This window comes from Babylonia areolata, chromosome 34, assembly GCF_041734735.1.
Source record: "Babylonia areolata isolate BAREFJ2019XMU chromosome 34, ASM4173473v1, whole genome shotgun sequence".
NCBI lineage: Eukaryota > Metazoa > Mollusca > Gastropoda > Neogastropoda > Buccinidae > Babylonia > Babylonia areolata.
In genome coordinates, this window is record NC_134909.1 from 23,952,505 (window position 1) to 23,980,004 (window position 27,500).

The 27,500-nt window shown below is 45.7% G+C and overlaps 2 protein-coding genes across 3 annotated transcripts in view; one reads left to right on the forward strand and one right to left on the reverse strand.

Moving 5' to 3' along the window:
- The window catches only part of LOC143277690 (fibrocystin-L-like), a 132,119-nt gene extending 116,235 nt beyond the window's left edge, over positions 1 to 15,884 (forward strand). For both annotated transcript variants that reach the window (XM_076582610.1, XM_076582611.1), the window contains 8 exons: positions 1,545 to 1,671; positions 4,972 to 5,219; positions 7,014 to 7,253; positions 8,888 to 9,019; positions 9,822 to 10,200; positions 11,105 to 11,289; positions 12,540 to 12,660; positions 15,166 to 15,884. In XM_076582610.1, coding sequence (XP_076438725.1) covers positions 1,545 to 1,671; positions 4,972 to 5,219; positions 7,014 to 7,253; positions 8,888 to 9,019; positions 9,822 to 10,200; positions 11,105 to 11,289; positions 12,540 to 12,660; positions 15,166 to 15,461 — 1,728 coding nt within the window. In that variant the 3' untranslated portion in view covers positions 15,462 to 15,884. The remainder of the gene's footprint in view (positions 1 to 1,544; positions 1,672 to 4,971; positions 5,220 to 7,013; positions 7,254 to 8,887; positions 9,020 to 9,821; positions 10,201 to 11,104; positions 11,290 to 12,539; positions 12,661 to 15,165) is intronic.
- A 6,674-nt stretch (positions 15,885 to 22,558) lies between these two features.
- Positions 22,559 to 27,500, reverse strand: part of LOC143277604 (fibrocystin-L-like) — a 63,208-nt gene continuing 58,266 nt past the window's right edge. The window contains 5 exon segments of the mRNA XM_076582479.1: positions 22,559 to 22,824; positions 23,619 to 23,754; positions 25,070 to 25,251; positions 25,835 to 25,949; positions 27,148 to 27,411. Coding sequence (XP_076438594.1) covers positions 22,559 to 22,824; positions 23,619 to 23,754; positions 25,070 to 25,251; positions 25,835 to 25,949; positions 27,148 to 27,411 — 963 coding nt within the window.

Consider the following 27,500-nt stretch of genomic DNA (forward strand, 5'->3'; position numbering starts at 1 on the left):
AGGGAGGGTGTGTGTTGTATCGTGTCTGATTGTGTTGTATTACAGAATGACCGTGGAGAAGGTGAGGGAGGGAGGGAGGGTGTTGTATCGTGTCTGATTGTGTTGTATCACAGAATGACCGTGGAGAAGGTGAGGGAGGGAGGGTGTGTGTTGTATCGTGTCTGATTGTGTTGTATTACAGAATGACCGTGGAGAAGGTAAGGGGGGGAGGGTGTGTGTTGTATCGTGTCTGATTGTGTTGTATTACAGAATGACCGTGGAGAAGGTAAGGGGGGGAGGGAGGGTGTTGTATCGTGTCTGATTGTGTTGTATTACAGAATGACCGTGGAGAAGGTGAGGGAGGGAGGGTGTGTGTTGTATCCTGTCTGATTGTGTTGTATTACAGAATGACCGTGGAGAAGGTGAGGGAGGGAGGGAGGGAGGGTGTTGTATCGTGTCTGATTGTGTTGTATTACAGAATGACCGTGGAGAAGGTAAGGGGGGGAGGGAGGGTGTTGTATCGTGTCTGATTGTGTTGTATTACAGAATGACCGTGGAGAAGGTAAGGGGGGGAGGGAGGGTGTTGTATCGTGTCTGATTGTGTTGTATTACAGAATGACCGTGGAGAAGGTAAGGGGGGGAGGGAGGGTGTTGTATCGTGTCTGATTGTGTTGTATTACAGAATGACTGTGGAGAAGGTGAGGGGGGGAGGGAGGGTGTTGTATCGTGTCTGATTGTGTTGTATTACAGAATGACCGTGGAGAAGGTAAGGGGGGGAGGGAGGGTGTTGTATCGTGTCTGATTGTGTTGTATTACAGAATGACCGTGGAGAAGGTAAGGGGGGGAGGGTGTGTGTTGTATCGTGTCTGATTGTGTTGTATTACAGAATGACCGTGGAGAAGGTGAGGGAGGGAGGGAGGGTGTTGTATCGTGTCTGATTGTGTTGTATTACAGAATGACCGTGGAGAAGGTGAGGGAGGGAGGGTGTGTGTTGTATCGTGTCTGATTGTGTTGTATTACAGAATGACCGTGGAGAAGGTAAGAAGGGGTGGGGGGTTGATGTGGGTGGGTGTCGATGGTGTGTTGTGTTGCGTTGTATTGTATTACAGCTTCCCTGTGGAGAACGTGAAAGGGGGGGCGGGGGGATGTTGGTGTGGGTTGTTGTTTTTGGTGTTGCTTGTGTTGTGCTGTGCTGTGTTGTGTTGTGTTGTGCTGTGCTGTGTTGTGCTGTGTTGTGTTGTGTTGTGTTGTGTTGTGTTGTGCTGTTCTGTGTTGTGCTGTGTTGTGTTGTGTTGTGCTGTGCTGTGTTGTGCTGTGCTGTGTTGCGCTGTGTTGTATTGCATTACATAATCCCTGTGGAGAAGGTAAAAGGGGTAGATGGGATGGTGTGGGTGTTTTTGTTGTTACTGTTTTTTTTATGGGTTTTTTGTGTTTTGTTTTGTTTTTTTGCCCCCTGACCACCCAGTGCTCTCCCCTGACCACTCAGTGCTGTCCCCTGACCACCCAGTGCTATCCCCTGACCACCCAGTGCTCTCCCCTGACCACCCAGTGCTCTCCCGTGACAGGTGCGGATCGTGGACGTGGTGAGGGAGGACGGCGGTAGCAGACGGAAGAGGAGCACTGGGCTCTACTACTTCCTGGCCGAGGTGGGCGATGCTCCAGGAGGCCAGGCCTCGGACCCTGTGGACCTGGGTACGTCACGGTGGCGAGGGGGGAGGGGGGAAGGACAGGGTGGGATAAGGAGAGAGAGAGAGAGAGAGAGAGAGAGAGAGAGAGAGAGAGAGAGAGAGAGAGAGAGGCATTTATTTGAATGAATGAAGAAAACCAAGAAACTTCACGCGCACACAAGTTTCAAGTTTCAAGTTTTAATTATCCTTTCACTCCTATTGGAGTATGGAGGATTACTGCAAAATCCTCTTTTCGTGCCCATAACAAACATTTCCAAATACACAACAATGGCACATAAAAGTTGAGAAAACACAAATGTCTTTTAACTCCAAAAGTATAACTAGGCAACATTTGCAAATCTAATCATCTTACTTACAGCTAAAATGACTTTTTTGCCTCCTTTGAGCATATTACAAAAATTAAAAACCGATTTTGGAGACAAATATTTTTTAGGAACATATCTATTTCGTAACTGATCATAATTGGGACATTCCATTATAAAATGAAACTCATCACCAATCACAGACATGTTACAAACCTTACAAAACCGTAACTCTCGTGGTATGCCTTTGTGTCTCCCTGTTTCTATTTCCAGCTTATGATTACTACTTCGAAATCTGAAGAAGCTGATAACATAATTATCAGGCATTTGACTTATATATTTTTTCTCTACTAAATCACACTTTTGAATTTTCTATAAAACAAACATTTACTACTCGCCTCTAGAGCATGTCTCCATAGATTTTGAAAACTATCTCTCAAGGCAATGTTGACATTCTTGCAGAAAGATTCCCTCTCCAAGAAGAATTGAGCATCCCAAACACAGTCATACCCTGCTTCTATTAAAATTTGTCTGATACAACTCATCCATTTTGAAGAATAAATACCATTTCGATATAAGTCAAGTAATATCAAATATATTTTCCCAGAATATTTTTCTGTGTTTGATATTACTAAGCTGGTCCAAAATCGAACTAATCTCATTTTCACTAACACACTAATTGGATAAATACCAGTTTCTCCATAAACAATTTGGGTCATAGTATTTCTGTTCAGTTTGAACAAGCGTTTCAAAAATTTCAGTTCTAATTTTTCAAGTATATCTACATTTTCATAACCCCATATTTCTGCACCATACAACAAAATAGGAACAATCATAGACTGGTACATGTCCAGAATGATATGTAAAGGTAAATCTTGATTTCTGGCTGACTGAAGTAACGAAAACATAGCTTTTTGGCCCTGTTCATAAATCAGTTTTTTAGCTTTATAAAAAGTTCCGTTTCTACTAAATTCGATGCCAAGATATTTAAAAGAATCAACAACATCCAAACATGCATCACCAAACTTAAAAACAGGCTTTAGCTTGTTTGTAGAATTAAATATCATCACTTTAGTTTTCTTTACACACACACTCACACACACACACACTCACACATACACACACACCTTCACACGCACACACACACACACACACACACACACACACACACGCACACACACACACTCACACACACACACACACACACACACACACACACACACACACACACACACACACACACACGGAAGTGTGGGGCTGGACCCCGTACGCTTAGATTCTCTGGCTTCCAGTGCGGGCACGTCACTACTACCGTACTAGGCCAACACTCCTTCAGTCTTGTCCACGGATAACTTACTGACTGCTGGGAAAAAAGTGTGCGGTAGAAAGAGTTGTTTCACAAAATACTTTAAAAAATGGGAATAACAAATAGCGACATGCGCAATTTCTGTAAAAATGACATAGACACAATTCAACACTATTTATGGCACTGTACATTTACTCATCTCTTTTGGGGGGACTTAGAAAATGTCTTGAAGGAAAAGTGTGAAAATTGTGCAAATGTAAAGTTGAATATAGAATTAGTATTATTTGGAAATGATGATATTACAAAAACAGATGAAATATTTGACTATATCATTCTAGTGGCGAAACATTTCATCTATAAATGCAGAATAAATAAAATCAAACCATGTATAAAGTTCTTCCTTACAGACCTAAGAAACATATACAAAACCGAAAAATATATACACTCGATGGAAATGATGTCCATAGCATTTTCTAGAAAATGGTACCCATACATAAAAATGATGGAAGGCAACGAGGAGGAGGAGGAATGACAACAATGAATGTAACGTTTGTTCTTTAAAAAAAAAAAAATCCTTTCATTTATTTACTTTTTTTATGCAGTGCATATGACTTTATTTGTGTTTTTTTCTGTATAAAAACAATGTTGTGTTGTTGTTTTCTTGCGTTATAGTTTAAATAACGTTTAATAACAAGTAATATTATTAATAATTACAAATACAATTTTTGTATGTCCACCTGTATGTATGTAATGTACGTATGCATTCATTAAAAATGTTTATTAAAAAAAAAGAAAAAGAAAGAAAGAAAGAGTTGTTTCAAGTCATAAATCAATATCCAAACAAAACTGAGAAAATGGTCTGGAGATATACCACTCAAGATCAAATGTGTGAATTTTCAGCCTACCAGAGATACTCCCCTTCTTTTGATGATGTAATCAGTGACGCAAGTGTTACGCCCAAAACCAGTCAAGGGACCAGCCGCCGTGGCGAAGTGGTTAGCGTCGCGGTCTGATGTCTGGTTCGAATCCCAGTGGAGGTGGGTTTTTCGGCCTGTGGCTGGCTCCTACCCAGAGCTGAGTGTGCTGTGGGCTTAAATGGGGAGACTGGGACCACACAGTCGAGTGTCATCCACTTCAAGGATGCGTCTTTGGGTGTGTTGCTCTAATTACCTGACCAACACTGCAAGTGTCTGTATCTCTCGGACGTGGTTAACACCTGGATATCATTATGACAGGAAGCGTAGAGTACAGCCTTGTCACGCAGTCGCAAACCAAAATGGACCTCCATAGCAACGTCGTTATAGTCATCGTCATCCTCCTCCTCCTCCATCATTATCAACATAAACAAAACAGTCTCAAAGTCTGTGGCCTTTCATGCCCTGCTCCCATGGTGACCTCAGTTTCTATACCCCTCCACTTCTGTGCTTGGTGTGAGTCCTGTCAGTGTTTCATGGGGGGCTGTTGTTTGCGGGACGTGGTGGCGGTCTCCGCTCTGGGAGTTACGCTCACTCAGTCTGGCTCCGCGACTAAGTCATTATTGTCGTTAGTAGGGGGCTTAGTAGGTGGTGTCCTAAGTACGTTGAATCAGAACAGGCACCACTGAACACCACCGAAGTGATTCAGCAGCAGTGCAGGGTCTCCTCTGGTCAAGTGATTTTATTTTATCACTTTTTTTTTTCTTCTGAAATGTCCACAGATGTTGTGACGGAGCAGGTGGTGACTCAGGTCCAACTGTACGGCATGGACGAGATCATCAACGCCACCATCGTCTCCATCTCCGTCCTGGACCCCACAACGGCCTCCAGCGCCTCAGGCGGCGAAAGCGGCGGCGGCTTCGAAACGGTGCGTCAGGTGGGCAGTCTGGAGCTGAAGGTGAACCCGGCCGGGGCCTCAGAGAACGCGCCTTTCACTGTACAGCCCGTGCTGCAGTTCAAATCTCCTGAGGTAAGGTTGGTGTGGGTGTAGGGGATGGAGGAGGGGAGGGGAGGGATGGTGTGGGTGTAGGGGATGGAGGAGGGGAGGGGTGGTGTGGGTGTAGGGGTTGGAGCAGGGAGGGGAGGTAGGGTTGTGGGCAGGGGCAGGTTTTGGGAAGGGAGTGGCGTGGAGAATAGGGGTTTGGTAAGAGGGACTAGGGTTGGAGAGTTGTTGGGGGGCGGGGGGAGGGAGGTGCGGGGGGTGGGGGGGGGGGCTGTATTCGCTTGCAATCCCTGCTGCAGTTCAAATCTCCTGAGGTGAGGGGCTGGTAGGGTTGTGTGTGTGGGGGGGGGGGAGTCTGGGGGGCGTGGAGAATGGGGGTAAGGTGAGAGGGATTGGGGTTGTAGAGTTGGGGGGCGGGGGGGTGGGGGGCTGTATTTGCTTGCATTCCCTGCTGCAGTTCAAATCTCCTGAGGTGAGGGGCTGGTAGGGTTGTTTGGGGTGGCTGGGAGAGTGGGGGAAAGGGGCGTGGAGAATAGGTGGTGTGAGGGGGTGGGGGTTGGAGAGAGGGTGGGTGAGTTGTCTTCACCGCACAGCCCCTGCTGCAGTTCAAATCTCCGGAGGTTAGGCGCTGGTAGGGGTGTTAGGGGTTTTGGGGGGGAGGTCGGGTGAGGGGTGGGGGGGTGGGCGTGGAGAATAGGGGTTCGATGAGAAGGCTTGGGGATGGAGAGTGGGAGGGTGGGTTGGATTCACTGTGCAGCCCTCGCTGTAGTTCATATCTTCTGAGATGAGTGGCTGGTAGGAGGGTGGGGGTGGGGGTGCGGGGGGTGAGGGGAGGTCCGGGGAGGAGGGGGGTGGGTGGGCGTGGAGGGGGGTTGGGTTTAGAAGGTGGGTGGGTGAGTGGGATGAAGGGCTGGATGGTGAGGAATGGCGAAAGGGAACTGTTTTGTTCAAATAAAAACCGAAGTCTGTGACTGAAGGGGAGAGACACACACAGAGTTTAATGTGGAAATACATGAATAGACAGCAATATCAGAGAAGGAAAGGATTAAGCAACAGTATTGAGAGAGGTCTGCTTTAGAAATGATGGTTCCCTTTCCAGCATACGTTCGACAAGCACTCGATTCTGATGGCGAGCCAAAACCATGACTCGGAAAAATCATATTGTTGATTGATTTTTACTTCCTCTTTATTTTTGTTCAATTCTTTCTCTTTATTGTTGCTTAATCTTTAACCCTTTCACCGCCAAGCTCGCATTTATGCACAGGCGTGGTAGAGGACCCATGTCACTGAAAGGTGACCATTCATTGGTCTGTTATCCATGAACCTAGTGCTCGTAATGTTCGGTGGTAGGATAGGCCATATTTTCTATACATCGCAGGGGGAATCCCCAGCTAATCTTAGACACTGTCTTTTGTGTGTTTATACCACAAGGGAATTAAGTACTCTAAATTGACTGGCGGTGAAAGGGTTAACTTCTTTATAATATCCCCCTTCACTACCAATGTCGCATCTGGGCGCCAGCTAGTTAGAGCACCCATGTCACTGAAATGCGACCAGATCACGGGCCTCACACCCCTGTCCCCCAGATTATGGGGTTGTTATCCATGAACCTACTGCTCTTAATTTTCGGTGGTAGGTCAGGCCATATTTTCTACACGCCACAGGGGAATCCCCAGCTATTCTGAGACACATTTGTTTCTGTGTTTTTAGCACAAGGAAATTTTCAACTCTAAACTGACTGGCGGTGAAAGAGATTTAATCAAGCTGTGCAAAACAAACGCGTGAACAAAACAGTAAAAGACACACGTGTTTTTCTGTCAGGGAGAGCTGGTGGAGTACCTGGGGACGCACAGTTCTCCCTGGGAGGTGGAGGTCTCCCTCCTGTCTGGCGGCGATGGCAACAGCCAGTTGCTAGGCACCAAGGTCGCGACCTTTGTGGGGGGCGTGGCCCAGTTCAGTGACCTTTTGATTGACCTTCCCGGGGAGAACTTCGTGCTGACCTTCACTGTGGTGAAACCTGAGGCCGCTTCCAACTACAGCCTGCAGTCCCTGCCTTTTGATGTGAGGCGTCGTTCTTCTGTCTCTCTATCTTTCTGTCTGTCTCTCCTTCTTTCTTTCTTTCTGTCTTCAACTACAGTCTGCAGTCCCTGCCTTTTGATGTGAGGCGTTGTTCTTTTTTCTGTCTGTCTATCTTTCTGTCTGTCTCTCCTTCTTTCTTTCTTTCTGTCTTTCTGTCTGTCTCTCCTTCTTTCTTTCTTTCTTTCTTTCTGTCTGTCTCTCCTTCTTTCTTTCTTTCTGTCTTTCTGTCTGTCTCTCCTTCTTTCTTTCTTTCTGTCTTTCTGTCTGTCTCTCCTTCTTTCTTTCTGTCTGTCTCTCCTTCTTTCTTTCTTTCCTTCTTTCTTCAACTACAGTCTGCAGTCCTTGTCTTTTTATGTGAGGAGTTGTTCTTCTGTCTGTCTCTCCTTCTTTCTTTCTTTCTGTCTGTCTCTCCTTCCTTCTTTCTTTCTTTCTTTCTGTCTGTCTCTCCTTCTTTCTTTCTTTCTGTCTTTCTTCGACTACAGTGTACAGTCCCTGCCTTTTGCTGAAAGGCTTCGTTCTGTCTTTCTGTCTGTATTTTTTGTTCATTCTTTTCTTTCCTTTCTTTCTTCCTTCCTTCCTTTCTTTCACTTTCCTTCTTTCTTGTTCCTTTTATTTTCTCTCATGTGTCTGCCTCTTGTTCTTGTTTTGTTTGTTCTTCTGCGTTGGTTGGTTAAACTTTGTGAAGATTCACACTGAACGTATGGATTGTTACACTACTGGCACTACTAATTCTTCTGCTACAACTGCTGCTGCTGCTGCTACTATAAACAGTAATGATTATGAAGATAATGATAGTAATAATCATAATGATCATCATCAGGGTCCTTATTATTATTATTATTGTTCAAACGTTATCCTTTCTCCAGACGAAATTGTCCTTGTTTTTTGATGAGCGCAATAGCCGAGTGGTTAAAGCGTTGGACTGTCAATCTGAGGGTCCCGGGTTCGAATCACGGTGACGGCGCCTGGTGGGTAAAGGGTGGAGATTTTTACGATCTCCCAGGTCAACATATGTACAGACCTGCTAGTGCCTGAACCCCCTTCGTGTGTATATGCAAGCAGAAGATCAAATACGCACGTTAAAGATCTTGTAATCCATGTCAGCGTTCGGTGGATTATGGAAACAAGAACATATCCAGCATGCACACCCCCGAAAACGGAGTATGGCTGCCTACATGGCGGGGTAAAAACGGTCATACACGTAAAAGCCCACTCGTGTGCATACGAGTGAACGCAGAAGACGAAGAAGAAGAGTCCTTGTTTGTTTGTTTTTTTGTTTGTTTGTTTTAACAGTATCCATGACGTGAAGAAGTTGTGGCAGCAGAGGGATTACTGAAGAGAAGTGTTGATTGTTCCTTAGATTTTTGTTTTTGTTTTTTTTTTTCTGGCACCAGGAAATGATCAGTGACATTATGCACATCGTTATTAGTTCTTGATAAGTGTTTTAATAGTTTGAATGTTGAACAAACTACTGATCTGATGGTGACATTGGCTGAACCCCAAAATTTAGTATCCAGGTCAGAATAGTTCTAATCATTAAACAGTTTTCAGCAAATAGTTAGCTGCTGGAAATGAGAGAAACGTTGACCCATAGTGACCTGTGATGGTCCCTGCAGGTGTCCAAACGGCCAGTGGCCTTGCTGGGAGCTGTGATGACCCACCACCCTCTGGTCAACGCCCCCATACAGCTCAGCTTCCGATTGGTGGATCACCTGACCAATCAGCACATCACGGACCTTGGCTGGAGGGTAACGTCACTTCTGTCTGTTTGTCTGTCTATCTGTCTGTCTGTCTGTCTGTCTGCTTTCTTTCTTCTGTTTGTGGTGATCGTTTTTGAATTTCTCCCGTTTTGAAGGAGATGGTGATGACAGTAATGATTGTTGTTATTGTGTTGCAGGATTTAGGTTGATGTTGATGACATTAACGATGATAGTCTTGTTATTATGAAGCAGGGTGTAGGTTGATGTTGATGGACGATGACAGTCTTGTTATTATGAAAGCGAATGGCCGGGATAGTCATGGTGGTACAAAAAACGCAATACAATACAATGCGATACAATACATTACAATACACTGCAGTACAGTACAATACAACGCAACACGTGCTGGTTTTCCAAAGAGAAACATGTCCTGTTGGTTCGTTGTTTTGGTTTGAAAAGGAACCCTGAAAACAAGTCACTCTGTCCTTTTCTCACTATTACACCAACATGCTGACAGATGGCCAATGGTCAAGCGATGTCTGGCAGAGCAACGATTGTCAGCTTGTTCCACCAAGAGTGCAGCGCAGCCAGACATTCCATGCATACTTGTTCTCCGGAGCAAGGGTTTGGTCGAATTTGAATAATTGGCGATAATTTATGAGCCGATTACCCACTGCGGATGAATGCGGTAAAACTGATGTCGTGAAATGTCAAAATATAACCTTGTGTACAAGGGGGAAAAAAATCACTGCCACGATATTCGTAAAAGACTTAAGGACCCTCCCCCCCCCCCCCCCTTTTTTTTCCCCTTTAACCATACATTCACACATACACTTACTGCCCCCACCAGGGTCACACGTGGACGGTCACCGCCTCCCTGGCCAAACCGGAACTGTGCCCGGGGCGCCTAGAGGGCGACACCAGCGCCACCTTTGACTCCACGACCTCCACCGCCGAGTTCACCAACATCGTGCTGACCGACCCCGGCCTGTGCTTCGTGACCTTCACCCTGACCTCTGACCCCCCGGAGTACGAGGTGGGCGGGGAGGTGGAGGTGCCGGTGATGACGTCAGCCAAGCGTGACCTGAAGGTGGAGGAGAGGAGGGAGGTGGAGGTGCGCCTGGCCTTGACCTTTGACCCCGCCACAGCCAGGTACTTTGCCGCCAAGGTCCGTAACCACTACGGTCAGCTAAAGGGAGTCAGGGTGGGGGACTTCAAGGAGAGGCCTGGTGAGTGTGTGTGTGTGTGTGTGTGTGTGTGTCTGTGTGTGTGTGTGTGTGTGTGTGTGTGTTCAGTCTGTATCTGTCTTTGTCTATCCTCTGTGTCTGTTTTTTTTTTTCTTGTTGGTTTGTTTCTATGTGTCCGTTTTTTGTTGTTTTTTTCCGTCTCTCTGTGTGTCCGTCTGTCTTTTTATCTGCTCTCTCCTTTCTTTCTCTCTCTCTCTCTCTCTCTCTCTCTCTCTCTCTTTCTCTCTATCTCCCCCCTCTCTCTCTCTGCGCTTCTTTCTACTCTCTCTGTGTCTCTTTTGTCTCTCTCTCTCTCTCTCTCTCTCTCTCTTTGCCTCTTGCCTCTCTCTGTGCCACTTTCCACTCTATCTCCCCCTCTCTCTCGTTCCTCATTCTCTTTATCTTCTCCTCTTCCTGCAGCACGTTCGCCTTCATCTTTTATTCTTCTCCATTATCATGAACTTTCCGTCCTTTATATTCTTCCCTTTCCTTTCTGTTTTTTTCTTCTTCTTCTCCTCCTCCTTCTTCTCCACCTCTTCCTCCTCTTCCTCCTTCTTATCCTTCTTCTCTTCCTCCTTCTTCATCTTCTTCTTCTTCTCCTCCTCCTCCTTCTTCTCCTCCTCCTCCTTCTCCTCCTCCTTCTTCTTCTCCTCCACCACTTCTTCTTCTTTTCCCTCCTTCCTTTTTCCTCCGCCTCCTCTTCTTCTTCTCGCCTTCTCCTCCTCTTCCTCCTCCTTCTTCTTCTCCTCCTGCTTCTCCTGCTCCTGCTCCTCCTCCTTCTTCTTCTTCTCCACCTTCTCACTCCTTTTCTGAATTTTCGATGTCTGATTTCATCATCGTACATTTTGTTTTCTGGTCCTTCTTCTTCACATATGTGCTGACCTTTGATGTTGTCACGGGTTCGCAGGCAGTGTGGTGGTGACGCTGACGATAGAGGGCAGCACGGAAGGAATGGACGCCATCCTGAAGACCATGTGTGACGACATCCACCAGGGAGTGGCCTTCACCTACGACGGCACCACAGCGACCTTGACCCAGGAGATGTCGGTGGACGGGAAGAAGTACTACGGGGCGGTGTGCCATGCTGACGATGTGAGTTGTGGCTGGAGGATGGGGATGGGTGTGTGTGTGTGTGTGTGTGTGTGTGTGTGTGTGTCTGTGTCTGTGTGTTTGTGTGTGTGTCGATGTGTGTGTGTGTGTGTGTGTGTGTGTGTGTGTGTGTGTGTGTTTGGGGAGTTGTATTGCTGGGGTCTGTGGGGGTGCAGGGGGGCGCGGGAGGGGGGTGGGGGTGGGGTCTGGGTCTGGGTCTGTGTGCTGGGGGTGGGGGTTAGAGGTGTGAGCTGGGGTCTGTGTGTGTGCTGGGGTCTGTGTGTGTGTGTGTGTGTGTGTGTGTGTGTGTGTGTGTATGTGCGTGTGCGTGCATGTGCGTGGAGAGATGGGGGGAGGGGGTGTCTGTGTGGGTCTCTGTGTGTGTTGAGGGGGTGTGTGTATTGGGGTCTGGGTTTGTGTCCGTCTGTCTACATCCTCCTTCTCCACCTCTCCACCTCCTTCCTATTTCTTGTCTCTTCACTGCCCCTGAATGCTTTGGCTCTCCTTTTCTTCGTTCTTTTTCGTCATCGCTTTTCTTTACAAAGAGGGCCGGATGTAAACAAGCATGTAATGTTTATTGCTTTTACCCTTTGAAAAAAGAGAAAGATTGTACGTTCGTTCTTCCTCTTCACGACACCCCATCAACTGAATTCTCCCTGGGAGCTGTGGTTCGTTCTTTCTCTTCACGACACCCCATCAACCCATTTCTCCCTGGGAGCTGAGGCTCGTTCTTTATCTTCACGACACCCCATCACTGAATTCTCCCTGATAGCTGAGGTTCGTTCTTTCTCCCACACGACACCCCATCAACCAAAATCTCCCTGGGAGCTGAGGTTCGTTATTTCTCCCACACGACACCCCATCAACCCAATTCTCCCTGGGAGCTGAGGTTCGTTCTTTCTCTTCACGACACCCCATCAACCCAATTCTCCCTGGGAGCTGAGGTTCGTTCTTTCTCTTCACGACACCCCATCAACCCAATTCTCCCTGGGAGCTGAGGTTCGTTCTTTCTCCCACATGACACCCCATCATCCCAATTCTCCCTGGGAGCTAAGGCGTACTGCGTCCAGTTGTCTGCCTTGTTTGTCACGCCATTCTCTCTTCCCCATGCCTCCGTGAAACAAGTGTGTATAGCTTCGTTCATGCATTCATTTTGTGCATCATCGTGTGTGTGTGTGTGTGTGTGTGTGTGTGTGTGTGTGTGTGTGTGTGTGTGTGTGTGTGTGTGTGTGTGTGTGTGTGTGTGTGTGCAGGACCCAGGACTGCACCCTGGAGTGATCGCCGCCATTGTGCTGGCCTGTGTTCTGGTGATTGTCGTCATCGTCTTCGTCCTCCTCTGGAGGTTCAAGGTCTACCCCAAGACCAAGACCTATGGTAAGTTTGTCTCTCTTTACAGCAAGAGGGGTTAGGGGGGGGGGGGTGTACCCCAAGAACAAGACCTATGGTCAGTTTGTCTCTCTTTACAGCAAAAGGTTAGGGTAGGGGGTCTACCCCAAGACCAAGACCTATGGTCAGTTTGTCTCCCTGTACAGCAAAAGGTTAGGGTAGGGGGTCTACCCCAAGACCAAGACCTATGGTCAGTTTGTCTCCCTTTATAGCAAAAGGTTAGGGTAGGGGGTCTACCCCAAGACCAAGACCTATGGTCAGTTTGTCTCCCTTTACAGCAAGAGAGGTTAGGGTAGGGGGGGGGGTGTACCCCAAGACCAAGACCTATGGTCAGTTTATAGTTTATCTGTTTACAGCAAGAGGGGTTAGGGTGGATGGGGGGTCTACCCCAAGACCAAGACCTATCGTCAGTTTGTCTCCCTTTACAGCAAGAGGGGTTAGGGTAAGGGGGGTGGGGGGGAGGGTTGACCAAGACCTATGGTCAGTTTGTCTGTTTACAGCAAGAGGGGTTAGGGTGGGTGGGGGTCTACCCCAAGACCAAGACCTATGGTCAGTTTGTCTCCCTTTACAGCAAGAGGGGTTAGGGTAGGGGGTGGGGGGGGGGGAGGGTTGACCAAGACCAAGACCTATGGTCAGTTTCTGTCTGCTTATAGCAAAAGGAGGAATGGAATTGTAGATTTACTCTCTTTTTGTTCACAGTTTCAGTTTCAGTTTCAGTTTCACTTTCTCAAGGAGGCGTCACTGCGTTCGGACAAATCCATACACGCTACACCACATCTGTTGAGCAGATGCCTGACCAGCAGCATAACCCAACGCGCTTAGTCAGGCCTTGAGTGCATGCTTACATATTTGTGTACCTATGAAAGTGGATTTCATTTTACGTAATTTCGCCAGAGGACAACACTCTCGTTGCCATGGGTTCTTTTTCAGTGCGCCAAGTGCGTGCTGCACACGGGACCTCGGTTTATCGTCTCATCCGAAAGACTAGACGCTCAGTTTGATTTTCCAGTCAAACTTAGGAGAAAGGGCGAGAGCGGGATTCGAACCCACACCCTCACGGACTCTCTGTATTGGCAGCTGAGCGTCTTAACCATTCTGCCACCTTCCTCCTACAGTTCACAGGAAATAACTGTAATCTTTCTCTATGCTCTGGATGTTCGAGATATACCTCAAGACCTAGACCTTTTTCAGTCTATTTTCAGCAAGACAGGTTAGGACAGGGGTGAGTTCTAGATCTACCGTCTCTTTTTGCTTACATAAAATAACTGTGATCTCTCTCTCCCTTTCTGCTGTGGAGTTCCAAGGTTTATCCCAAGACCAATGGTCAGTTTTAGCCTACTTTTGGCAAGAGAAGGGAGCTTTAGATTTAGTCTCTGTGCTCTGGAGGTTTACTCTGTATTAAGACTTGTAACAGTGATTAGGTTTAAGCTACTTTGAGCAAGAGGGAGTGGGCAAGTTATGAATGGACAGTCTCTGTATGTCAATAGAAAATACCTGTATCCTGTCCCTGCGTGGGGGTTCAAGGCCTATCCCAAGACCTGAGCGGTGGTCACGGTGCTTGTCATTCTGACAGGACGATAAACTGGAGTTCTTTGTGCAGTGTGCACTTTACACATGTAAAACCAACACAATCCATGTCAACAAGAGAGTTGTCTCTGGCATGAATTTATAGTAAAATCCACTCTAATGTACACGTGTGTGTGTGTGTGTGTGTGTGTGTGTGTGTGTGTGTGTGTGTGTGTGTGTGTGTGTGTGTGTGTGTGTGTGTGTGTGTGTGTGTGCACGTGAGCGCGCATGCGCGCTTGTGTGTGTGTGTGTGTGTGTTTATGCACATGACTGAAGCTTGATTGAATGACACAGGAAACGAATGATTAGCGTCCCAAGATATCTCTTCCTAGGTAGTCCGCGTGTTGTGCAAATGATCCCTATGTGTAAAGCGCTTAGAGCCTGGTCTCTGACCGACGACGGACGCTGTATAAGTATCATTGATAAATAAATTGATAAGTAGATAATAGATACATAGATGAATAAATGAATAAATAAATACATAAACAAACACATAAACACATAAATAAACGAATGAATGAATACATTTGTGGATAAGTGAACATATGAATAAGTAAATAAATGAATGAAGATAAATACATGGCTATCTTACAGCTCGGTCTATATTTTTGCCAATTATAGCTAAGTAGATTAATAAATAAGTGAATAAATAAATCAATCAATCAATACATACATACGTAAATAAAAAATGATATATATTTATTGATTAAGTGATTGATATGGATACGTATATAGCGCCAATCTTCAGTCGGAGACCAAGCTCTAAGTGCTAAAGATAAGTAAACAGTTATCTTACAGCTTGGTCTTGACCGAGAACGGGCGCTATATTAGTACCAATAATTAACAAATAAATGAATGGAGAGGGAAAAAAATCAATCAATAAATAGAAAAATAATTAAACGATGTATCCCCCCTCCTCCCTGGCAGACACGGAGAAGACGAGGCAGCACGCAGGCCCCTACAAGTCCGACAACATCGAGGACGTCCTGTTCCGTGACGACACCTTCATGAGCCTCAAGTACCGCGACACGCCCACCCCCATGCCCCCCGTCACCACCACCCTGGGGCCAAACCTCAGCCTGTGGAGAGGCCCCTCCGACCTGCCGCCCATGCCGGGCACTCCGGACCCCCCGAGGTACTCCAGCGTCGCCAGGGAGTCGGGGGCTGCGTCAGCGTCGTCACGAGGCGTCATCACGCCCAAACCGGCACAGATCGACTTCTAAACCAGCATGCTGACTTGGGGTACCGAGTTGGTACTCGGTGCGAATCCGCAACCCAAACTGAGTTGTCTTAGTGTTATTACTATCATTCTTATCATTATTATTGTTTTTAGGTGTTGTTGTTTTGTTCTAATGTTGATGGTATTGTTAGCATGAGGTTTTTGTATCTTATTCCTCAGGCCCGATCTGTACTTGGTACAAATATGTGACCCCGACTTGAGCAGTAGTATTTCGTTTTGTGTTGATATTGTTAACTTGACGCTTCCGTTTCCTGATCCCTGGGTCCTAACTCTTCTTGGTAGGTATACGTTACCCAACTTGAGCAACAGCTTTTCGGGTTTTTTTTGTGGTTTTTTTTTCATTGTTTCTTTTTGTTTGTTCGGTCGTGTTTGTGTGTGTGTGTGTGTGTGTGTGTGTGTGTGTGTGTGTGTGTGTGTGTGTGTGTGTGTGTTGTTGTTGTTGTTGTTAGTGAATATAATTACCGTAGTTACCTTAATACTTCTGTATCTTAATCATTTGGCCCAGGCTGTACAAATGCGTAACCCAACTTGAGAACTAGTGGGTTTAGAAAAAAAAAAAGAGCAAAAAAGCTTGACACTTTCGTATTGGACTCAAGTTTTTCTCAGTACAAAGACTTAACTCCGACTTGAGCATCGGTTTTGTTTTTGTTTTTTTTGGAAGTGGAAGTGATTACTTTACAACTTTTGTATATCAGACCTTGGGCCAAAGTTGTACAGAGACGTAACCCAACCTGAGATGCAATTTTTGTACGTTGACAGATACAGTTAGCTTCCATTTTCATACCTTTAGGTCTAAGATGTAGTCTGTACAAATATAGGATACCAACTTGGGCAGGTGTGTTTATTTACCTTTTTTTTAAGCTGGAATAGTTAGCTTGATACTTTGGTATCTTAATCTTTGAGTTCAAGTTCAATTCATTACAGTTGCGTAACCCAATGTAACCACCAATTTTCCCGTTTAATGATGATATGAATAACTTACACGTTTCATATCACATTTCTTTCAATGTTTCCACAAAATATAGTTAACACTATCGTTTGGTTTTTCCTTCATTGTTTTCACGGGGTTCTCAACTTGGCAGCTCATGAACTGCAGCTACGTGATCATTTGTGTCATCATATGTCCAAGTACTTCACTCAAATATGATGTTACACTTGATTTTCTAACAATATCCATACGATTATGAAAAAAAATAGTATAAAAAATAAAAACAACACTTATCATTTCTAGCTTTCCTACCAGGCAGACAGTCACTGGAAGCTTGATCACCGATTTGACATCGACAGCACAGAGTAGCGTCCACACTGGTATACCGTTTGTTGTTCAGTTCCACACTGGTATACCGTTTGTCGTAAACTTCCACACTGGTATACCGTTTGTTGTTCAGTTCCACACTGGTATACCGTTTGTCGTAAACTTCCACACTGGTATACCGTTTGTTGTTCAGTTCCACACTGGTATACCGTTTGTCGTAAACTTCCACACTGGTATACCGTTTGTTGTTCAGTTCCATACTGGTATACCGTTTGTTATATGTCGAACGACAGCTTCAGTATTGGCGTACCGTTAGCGAAACATGGACTGAATGTACAACAAACTGACCAAGCCGTTATTGTGCAAGTTGCCCCAAATTGGCACTGCCCCTTTTATTCATTTATGTATTTTATTGAATACCATCCAGTATGACTTTTCTATAGTATTCTCTTAATCAGAACACGCTGGCAACATTTTACCCCTCCTGGTTGGAGACACGTTGTCTTTTGTATTCATTTTATCTCTTTTTTAATCAAACCTTTTTTTTCATGATAATTCACTTGGAATGCTTCAGACTGTTTTCGAAGTCGATCTGTTAATGGGTAAAGTGACTTCAACAAAAGGTGATCTGATTTGATGTAACCCCTTCAGCGATTTGATATACTATGATGTGGCAGCCTCTGTTGCTCTTCATCCCACTGTGTGAAGCGACGTTCGTGATTCATGAGGGAAATTTCTTCAGTAGCTTTTTTTCCTTTAGGGTTAATATGTCTGGTTCTGCTTCTTCTGCTTCAACTCCCGCATTCACTCGTCTGTACGAGTGGGTTTTACGTGTATGGCTTTTTCTAACCCGCCGTGTAGGCAGCCATATTCCGTTTTTGTGGGGTGTGCATGCTATGTATGGTCTTGTTTCCATAACCCCACCGAACGCTGACATGTATTACGGGATGTTTAACGTGCGTATTTGATATGCTAGCTTATACACACGAAACGGGTGTTCAGGCACTAGGACGTCCGCACATATATTGACCTGGGCGATTCAGGAAAAAGAAGTCCCCAGCCTTGACCCACCGGGTGAGCTGTACCCGGGAATCGAACTCCGGAACCTCGAGCCAGGCACCCAGCGCTCTGACCAATGGGCCACCGGCACCCGTCATGTCCAGTTTTCAAATCTCAGAACATACTGCTTCTGTCCACGGCTGAAGAAAAGTGTTCTCTTTTTGAATGGCCGTGCGAAAGTTCTGCCCTTCTTTCGGGAGAGGAGCTGCAAGGTTTTTGTGTGTGAGTTACTCTGCTGACTAGTGTGATACAGTGATACTGGGTTTGTGATACAGCGATGCTGGGTTTGTGATACAGCGATGCTGGGTTTGTGATACAGTGATGCTGGGTTTGTGATACAGTGATACTGCTGTGTGGTTTGTGATACACCCTCAACGCGCATTCTCCGTCCCTCAGGGGCCCTATATATCAGTCCGTCCAAAAGCAGAATCTTGAACTATGCATTCCGTCCTCTGGTGTACCTTCTGTCGTACGTATGCAGTCACGCTGCCTTTGTTGGCATGTGTATCTAGACGAACGGCAGTACAGAACATGCGGACATTCTCCTGCACACGTGTGTGCAGATACATGTTCGCACGTGCATAAGCCGCGCTGTCACGTACACACACACACACACACACACATGCTCACGCACTCACGCACCCACGCACATACGTATACACACACACACATGTTCGTACATGTCTTGTTATTTCTTGAATTTTAATACTGTTACCTATCCTGCGAATCTGTGGTATAACAGCCTTCTTGATATAGTGTGTGACCTTGATATTGCTTTAAAACAACTGTTGATCTTTTTTTCAAAATCTTTTTTTCTTTCTTATTCTTTTTTTTTTTACCTTCAGTTTTCAGAAAAGAGTCTGTGATTACTTAATTAAACGCTGTGATGGTCACACTATGATTGCACGTATATTTTGTGCTCACGTTCACTGGTAGACATTCCACATCAAGCAGCTTCGTCACTCCAATGCCCTTCACTGAATAATTATGATCATAGCCTTTGCATGCTTGTGTGAACACCTGTTTCACAGTCCTGTGTGTACCCGCTTCCGTTACACGTGCACACGCTGTCAGGCAGTTAAGCATACACATGCACACACATGTACACACCCCTCCACACACACACACACACACACACACACACACACACACACACACACACACACACACAAGTTTCAAGTTTTAATCATCCTTTCACTCCTATTGGAGTATGGAGGATTACTGCAAAATAATGTTTTCATGCCCAGAACAAACATTTCCAAATACACAACAATGCCACATAAAAGCTGAGAAAACACAAATGTCTTTTAACTCCAAAACTATAGTTAGGCAACATTTTCAGATCTAATCATCTTACAGCTAAAATGACTTTTTTGCCTCCTTTGAGCATATTACAAAATAAAAAACCGATTTCGGAGACAAATATTTTTTTAGGAACATATCTATTCGTAACTGATCATAAATGGGACATTCCGTTATAAAAATGAAACTCATCCCCAGTCACAGACATGTTACACACCTTACAAAGTCGTAACACACACACACACACACACACACACACACACACACGTTTATACATATTTGTTCACATACACTCGCGCAAACCCATCACCACACATGCGCAACAAGAACAGTTTTCATTCGCAATGTTACAACAATTATATATGATTCCAGACGAAGTGGATATTTAAAATACTGCTAAACATCACTTCACATGCTTGCACATGGTGCACGTGCACACACATGCTGTAGGCGTAACAGTGCAGTTTCTGAAACTCTGGAATTGGTGTACATAAAACTCTTGAGTTGAAATTGTATGATTTTAGTCCCCCCCCCCCCCCCCCTTTTCTTTACCTGCCTTCTGTGTCATTGTTTTTGAGTATTTCGATACAACTATTTTTAACAGTCAAATTCCAAGAGATTTGAGCAAATGTTTTGTTTTCTTCAACATTTTTTTTTCGATTATTGATCTGTGATATTTCGAATCGTCCAATACAAGCAACTCCGAGCCAATTTTATAAGAAGTTATATTATGCTATTCGTATAAACTCCAAACCAATTCTTCGCCGTGAGAGTGGGGTGATATTGTTTTCAGTTTTATCTTTATCATCTTGTTTGGTTGAACTGTGTTTTTGTACATTAACAAAAAATTAGAACAGTATGTTTCAAGTATTTTCGAAATATGACCTTTCTTTTTTGATTGGATTTACAACGCACAAAACAGATTCTTTCGTTAACGTTGATCTGAATCATCTTTAATATCTAAATAAGGCTGAGACCCTTTTCCTTTTCTTATGGAAACGCATATTTTGTATCTTTAAATTACGTCGTGTGTAATTTTCTCCCATTCGAGTAGAGCATTATCTTCGTGATTATTGGTTATCAAGTATCTTTCCATAGGATCGGTATTATTTTGTTTCATCTGATTCTCTTGTCTGTCTGTCTGTCTGTCTGTATGTCTGTCTGCATGTCGGTCTCTCTCTCTCTCTCTCTCTCACTGTCTTCTCTCTCTCTCTCTCTCTCTCTCTCTCACTGTCTTCTCTCTCTCTGTGTCTTGTCTCCCTCTCTCTCTCTGTGTCCTCTCTCTCTCTCGCTTCCTCTCTCTCCCTCTATCTCTCTGTCTTCTCTCTCTCTCCCTGTCTTGTCTCCCTCTCTCTCTCTCTCATTGTGTCCTCTCTCTCTCTCTCGCTTTCTCTCTCTCCCTCTCTCTCTCTGTCTTCTCTCTCTCTCCCTCTGTCTTGTCTCCCTCTCTCTCTCTCTCTCACTGTGTCCTTTTTCTCTCGCTTTCTCTCTGTCTCTCTCTCTCTCTCCCTCCCTCCCTCCCTCGCTCTTTCTCTCTGTGCCTTCTCTCTCTCTCTCATATCACCCCCTCTATTTTATCCATCAAACTTCCTTTCTTTATTCCTACGGTTATCTCCTGACCTATTTTCCCTTTAGTTTGCGTGCTGTGTTATGCTTCCCCTGTTAAACTGCCTGACTCTGGCTTTCACTGCCTATGCCTTGGTTTGAATCGGCACAATAAAGCGTGTTTTTTCACCACTTCCGTCGTATGTGTGCACACTTGCTTGTGTGTGTGTGTGTGTGTGTGTGTGTGTGTGTGTGTGTGTGTCGGGGGGTGGGGAGGACGGGGGAAGGGGTGTGGGGGGGGCTGGACGTGTGATACATGACTTGATTCTTTCCCATGTCCAAGCATTAAAAAAAAAAAAAAAAAAAAAAAAAAAAAATCGGCATTTTTGGTGCGGCATTTGTGTGTGTGTTTGTATGTGTGCATGAGAGAGAAAGAGAGCAGTAGTAGTAGTAGTAAATATTGAAGTCTGAAAAATCAAGAAAAGCAAAAGCAATCACACACACACACACACACACACACACACACACGCAAATCACACACACACACACACACACACACACACACACACACTGAGTATTCGTTTTGCTTTTGTTTTACTGCAGAAAACAAAATTTGAAATTAAAAAAAACAAAACAAAACAAAAAAACAACAAACAAACCAACCCAAAACACGCACATAAAACAAGGAAAAGAAAACATGCATATTATCACCAAGAAAATAATTCGTAATTACAATTTTATATCACAGATATACAAGTTACAGCATAGTTACAAGAATAATATAATCACAGCAGCTTTGTTGAGCAATTTGGCCTTGTTCAGAATCAACGTCAGTCTGAAAAACGTCATCTCGAATAAACGACTGGAGAATTTCTTTCGACTGATGACTAACCTTAAATCCGAGTTACATGAAAAAAAGGTAGAAAAGAGGGCTAACAGGAATGTTGAACTAAATAGTCTGTCCCGCATAGGGTGTGACCTAGTTCCTGTCCATCTAACGTCAGTGTTAAGAGTATTGATGACAATAATAATAGTTACATTAACAATAACAACAATAACAATAATCGCGATTAAATTCAGAGTTAATTATACGCTAAAAAAAAGAAGAAAAAGAAAGCACACACACACACACACACATCGAGAAAGAAACGACAGTCCATTGTCTATCATTGCATGACTCATTGTGACGTTAATTCGTTGTCGATTGTTCCATAATTCGTTGTGACGCAATTCGTTGTGACGTAATTCGTTGTCCATCATCATTGCATAACCACCAGTCAGGTCCAGTAGCCACAGGAAATGGAGGCGAGGGCGGACGGAACGATCTGATTGTCAAACCGCCCCCCTCCGTCCCCCCCACACCCCCTCACATACCCCCTCCACCCCCACGAAAAGAAAAAAAAATCCGTTGACCAATCATACTCTCTACTGCTACTAATAGTAGTGGAACTTTATGTCAATGGCACAAACGGATATTTTATCAAAACACAGCCTACCTGGCACAAAAAGAGCAAGGGGTACAGAAGATAAACTAAACACAGGCCTGCAGCGCTGAAGTTTGGCTCAATATCAATTTAAAAAGGAGGAGAAGAAATGAATAAATAAACAAATTAAAAAAAAACAACAACAAAAAAACAAAAAAAAAACACACCTCTGAACAGACTATAATCCACTGAGTTGCTAAGAAGTGTACACCTTTGACATCAGGGCTGTATAAGGCAAATTTCAACATAGAGCGTCTGAAGCGTTTGGCTTACAAAAATTGACTAACTGGCTGACAAAGAATTGTATCCCCTTTTGACATAAAGGGCTCTAATTAGGCCCAACGTCAATAAAAAGCCTGGGACTTGGTTAGAACTTACTGACTGACTGACTGACTGACTGGCTGACTGACTGGCTAGGAGTCCCGCGCGCGGCGCTCAGCCAAAGGTGATCCGGTTGGAGACGTTGGGTGACTGGGGCTCCGGGGTGAAGCGGGCAGGGGTGGCGTGCACGGAGCGGGGGGTGGGCTCAGGGGTACCCGGCATGGCGGGCAATCCCTCCCTGACAATACCCAGGGTGGTGGTGACGGGGGGCAGGGGGGTGTGCACGGAGCGAGACTTGAGGCTCATGAAGGTGTCCTCCCTGAACAGGATGTCCTCCACCTTGTCCGACTGATGGCCCAGGTACTGCGCCGTGTTCGTGTCTGTGGGGACAGGGGGCGTGGTTAGTGTGTGTGTGTGTGTGTGTGTGTGTGTGTGTGTGTGTGTGTGTGTGTGTGTGTGTGTGTGCAAATTTGCTTTGAAAAATTATGTCACGATGTGGGAGTCATTCCTGTGGGTCATTGAGTCAAACGTCGTCGTCGCTGTCATCACCAAACGCAGTAGTTAACTGGGAAACAGCAACCTCGCCTAACAAAGACACACAGGTTATACACACACCAAAGACACGAACTGTGCCACGTTCCTGTCTCTGGGGGGAGGGGGGGAGGCTAGTGTGTGTTGGTTTCAGACAGCAGGTTTGATCTGAACAGGATGACGGGCGCAATAGCCGAGTGGTTAAAGCGTTGGACTATCAATCTGAGGGTCTCGGGTTCGAATCACGGTGACGGCGCCTGGTGGGTAAAGGGTGGACATTTTTACGATCTCCCAGGTCAACATATGTGCAGACCTGCTAGTGCCTGAACCCCCTTCGTGTGTATATGCAAGCAGAAGATCAAATATGCACGTTAAAAATCCTGTAATCCATGTCAGCGTTCGGTGGGTTATGGAAACAAGAATATACCCAGCATGCACACCCCCGAAAACGGAGTATGGCTGCCTACATGGCGGGGTAAAAACGGTCATACACGTAAAAGCCCACTCGTGTGCATTCGAGTGAACGCAGAAGAAGAAGAAGATCTGAACATGTCACGATGTATCGTAGTCATCGTCTAACACTCACACACACACACACACACACACACACACACACACACACAATGTGTGGAGCCCTACTCACCCATAGTCTTGGTCTTGGGGTAGATCTTGATGTACCAGAGGACAGCGACAACGGCGAAGACGAGGAATCCCACAGCCAGGAGGACCAGGACTGCGATCACCGCGGGATGCAAGCCGTCATCATCGTCATCATCCTCCTGTCATCATCATCATCATCATCATCATCATCATCATCGTCCTCCTGTCATCATCATCATCATCATCATCATCATCGTCATCGTCCTCCTGTCATCATCATCATCATCATCGTCCTCGTCCCCCTGTCATCATCATCATCATCATCATCATCATCATCGTCCTCGTCCTCCTGTCATCATCATCATCATCATCATCATTATCATCATCGTCCTCGTCCTCCTGTCATCATCATCATCATCATCATCATCATCGTCATCGTCCTCCTGTCATCATCATCATCATCATCATCGTCATCGTCCTCCTGTCATCATCATCATCATCATCATCATCGTCCTCGTCCTCCTGTCATCATCATCATCATCATCATCATCATCATCATCATCATCGTCATCGTCCTCCTGTCATCATCATCATCATCATCATCGTCATCGTCCTCCTGTCATCATCATCATCATCATCATCATCATCATCATCATCATCATCGTCATCGTCCTCCTGTCATCATCATCATCATCATCGTCATCATTATACCTCGCCAGTCACCACCATTATCACAGCTATCTCCAATCTCGAAACCATTATCATACCCATCATCATCATGATCATCATGATCATCATCATCTTCTCCTTCTCCTCCTCCTCGTCTCCATCTTTTATTCTGCTCCATTTTCATGAACTTCCCGTCCTTTATATTCTTCCCTTTCCTTTCTGTTTTTTTTCTCCTCCTCCTCCTCCTTCTTCTTCTTCCTCTTCTCCCTCCTCCTTTTCTTATTCTCCTCCTCTTCTTTCTTCTTCTTCTGCACCACCACCACCACTGCCACCACCACCACACCCTCCTCCTCCTCCTCTCCTTCTCCTCCTCATCCTTCAGCATCATCTTCATCATCAGCAGCATACCACGTCATTCACTGTCATCATCACTGTCATCTCCAGTCTCATAACTAACATCATATCCACTGTCATCGTCATCGTCCTGCCATCATCGTTATCATCATACCACGTCAATCAACACCATCATCGCAATTATCTCCAATCTCATAATTGTCATAGTTATGTCATCGTACTACCACATCAGTCAATATCATGGTGTCACACACACACACACACACACACACACACACACACACACACACACACACACACACACACACACACACTCACTCACTCACTCACTCACACACTCACCTATTCAGCTGGAGGTGTTTGGGACAGATATTGCCATCAGAACTGGGCCCCTCGGGGTGATCACACACACACACACACACACACACACACACACACACACACACACACACACACAAGCCCACAACTCACGGAGACGTTGCAGGTCACGCCGTAGAAGGTCTGACCGTTGACGATCATGTAGGTGGACATGGTCACCGTGGTACCGCTAAAGGTGAAGTTCGTCCCGTTGCCGATGTTGCCGCAGATGGCGAACAGGGTGGTGTTGACGCCCGAGGTCGTCCCCTGCACGCTCAGGCTCACCACAAGGCTTCCTGCACATCGCCAACATCCGCACCCAACTTAAGATATATATATATATAAGAAAAGTAGTGATGATACTATAACTGCTACTGCTGCTGCTGATTATGATGATGATGCTTCTACTACTACTACTACAACTGCTGCTGCTGCTGCTGCTTCTGCTACAGAAAAGAAATACAAATGCAAATACTACTACTACTATTACTACTACTGCCACTTCTATTGACAACACAGAATGTAATAAAACAGCAGTGATGATACTACTACTGCTAACACCACCACTACTACCACCACTACTACTATTACGACTACTACTACTACTACCGCTGACATCAACAGTTGTATTCAATAATAATGATAACAATTATCACCACCACTATCATCACAGAAAGAAGCAGAAGAAGAAGACGAAGACGAAGAAGAAGAAGAAGAAGAAGAAGAAGAAGAAGAGGATCAACAACAACAGCAGCAGCAGCAGCAGCAGCAATAACAACATTAATGAATATGATGATGATGATGATGACGACGATTATTATTATTATTATTATTATTATTATTATAACAAAGTTTATGAACATATTGTGCGGTGCTGACCTTGCCGGTAGGAGTGTCCCGTGATGACGATGTCCGACATTTCACTGTAGAAGTTCCGAACCTTCGCGGCATGATGGGGGGCAGCGGTGGCGTTGTAGTCGATGGGGAACTTCACCTGTTGGGAGGCCGACAGCAAGGGTCAAGAATCGAGAATCTCTGAGAGGTCCTAGTCCTTCGACCCATGTTGGGGCACGGAGTATTTCTAATGCACACTGGTATTATACATCTGAAAATCTTATCACCTGAAGAGCTATGAAATGAATGAAACTTGTGAACAAAACATATAGGCACGCTATGTCTATGGGCAATGGGGGTGGGGGGTGAGGGGTGGGGGGCGCACTGGGGGGCGCACGGGGGGAGGGGGGAGGGGGGGCTTAATAAGATATAAACAAAATGTGTTGAATGTGTTGCAGACTTGCCACCACACTGCATTACTCGTGTCCATTAAAGCCTCCTTTGAATTCCAAACCCTCTTTTTATTCTTTTATCTGTACCGGCCTACCTCTCACTGTAAGGGAATCTGTGGAAACAATAAAAAAAAAAATCGAAGAATTTTCTTTAAAACAAATGTGTTGAGTATCCGATTAGTGTCTTTCTTCCGAGGTTTTGTCTTTATTCCTTCCACTCCCACCCATCCATTCCACACATTCCTGCATTCGTGTGTGTGTGTGTGTGTGTGTGTGTGTGTGTGTGTGTGTGTGTGTGTGTGTGTGTGTGTGTGTGTGCGCGCGCGAGCGTAACTAAAACGTGACCGAATGATGCAGGAAACGAATGATGAGCGCCCAATGGCAGCTGTCTTGACTCTGGTCTCTGACCCAAGGATAGGAGCTTTATAATTTTCCACATCACCATCATCCATCCATCCATCCATCCATCCACTTGCCTACACAGTGGAACTCTTTTCCACCGTCAAATTTCAGTACCATTTGTTAAAACTTGTTTTCATTCCGTCGTCTCTCATCCATCCTTTCCACACCGTCCTCCCTCCACTCACCCACCCAACCAACCCACCCATCCCAGGAGCCGTACCTCCACCAGGTCCCGTTTGTCTTGACGTCAACTGCTTTACCCCCTCACCCACCCACCACCCCTCCCTTTCTTTTTTTCTGTTCCTTCTTCTCTCATTCACCCAGTCCACACCTTCCCCCCTCCCCCACCCCAGGAGCCGTACCTCCACCAGGTCCCGTTTGTCTTGACGTCAACTGCTTTACCCCCTCACCCCCCCCCACCCCTCCCTTTCTTTTTTTCTGTTCCTTCTCCTCTCCTCGACCCAGTCCACACCTTCCCCCCCCCCCCCATCCCAGGAGCCGCACCTCCACGGTGGAGCTCTCCTCCACCACCAGGTCCCGTTGGGCGATCGTCTTGACGTCCACCTCCAGCTCCGTGGTCAGCACGTAGTCCGGAGGGTTGGACTGCACGGTGAAGGTCACCGGACACACGCCGCTACGGTCCAGCCGGAGGTCCAGGAAGTCGGCAGTGCCCGTGACGGCGTCGAAGTTCGCGGTGGTGGTGCCCCCTAGCGTTCCCCAGTACACGTCCGGGTCGCTCACCGTGGCCGTCACTGTCCACGTGTGACCCTGTGCAGGGGATGGTAGAGGGGGGTCATGAAATGTCAAGTCACGTCAAGCTTTAAAATGTCAAGTCACGTCAAGCCTTTAGAAAAAAA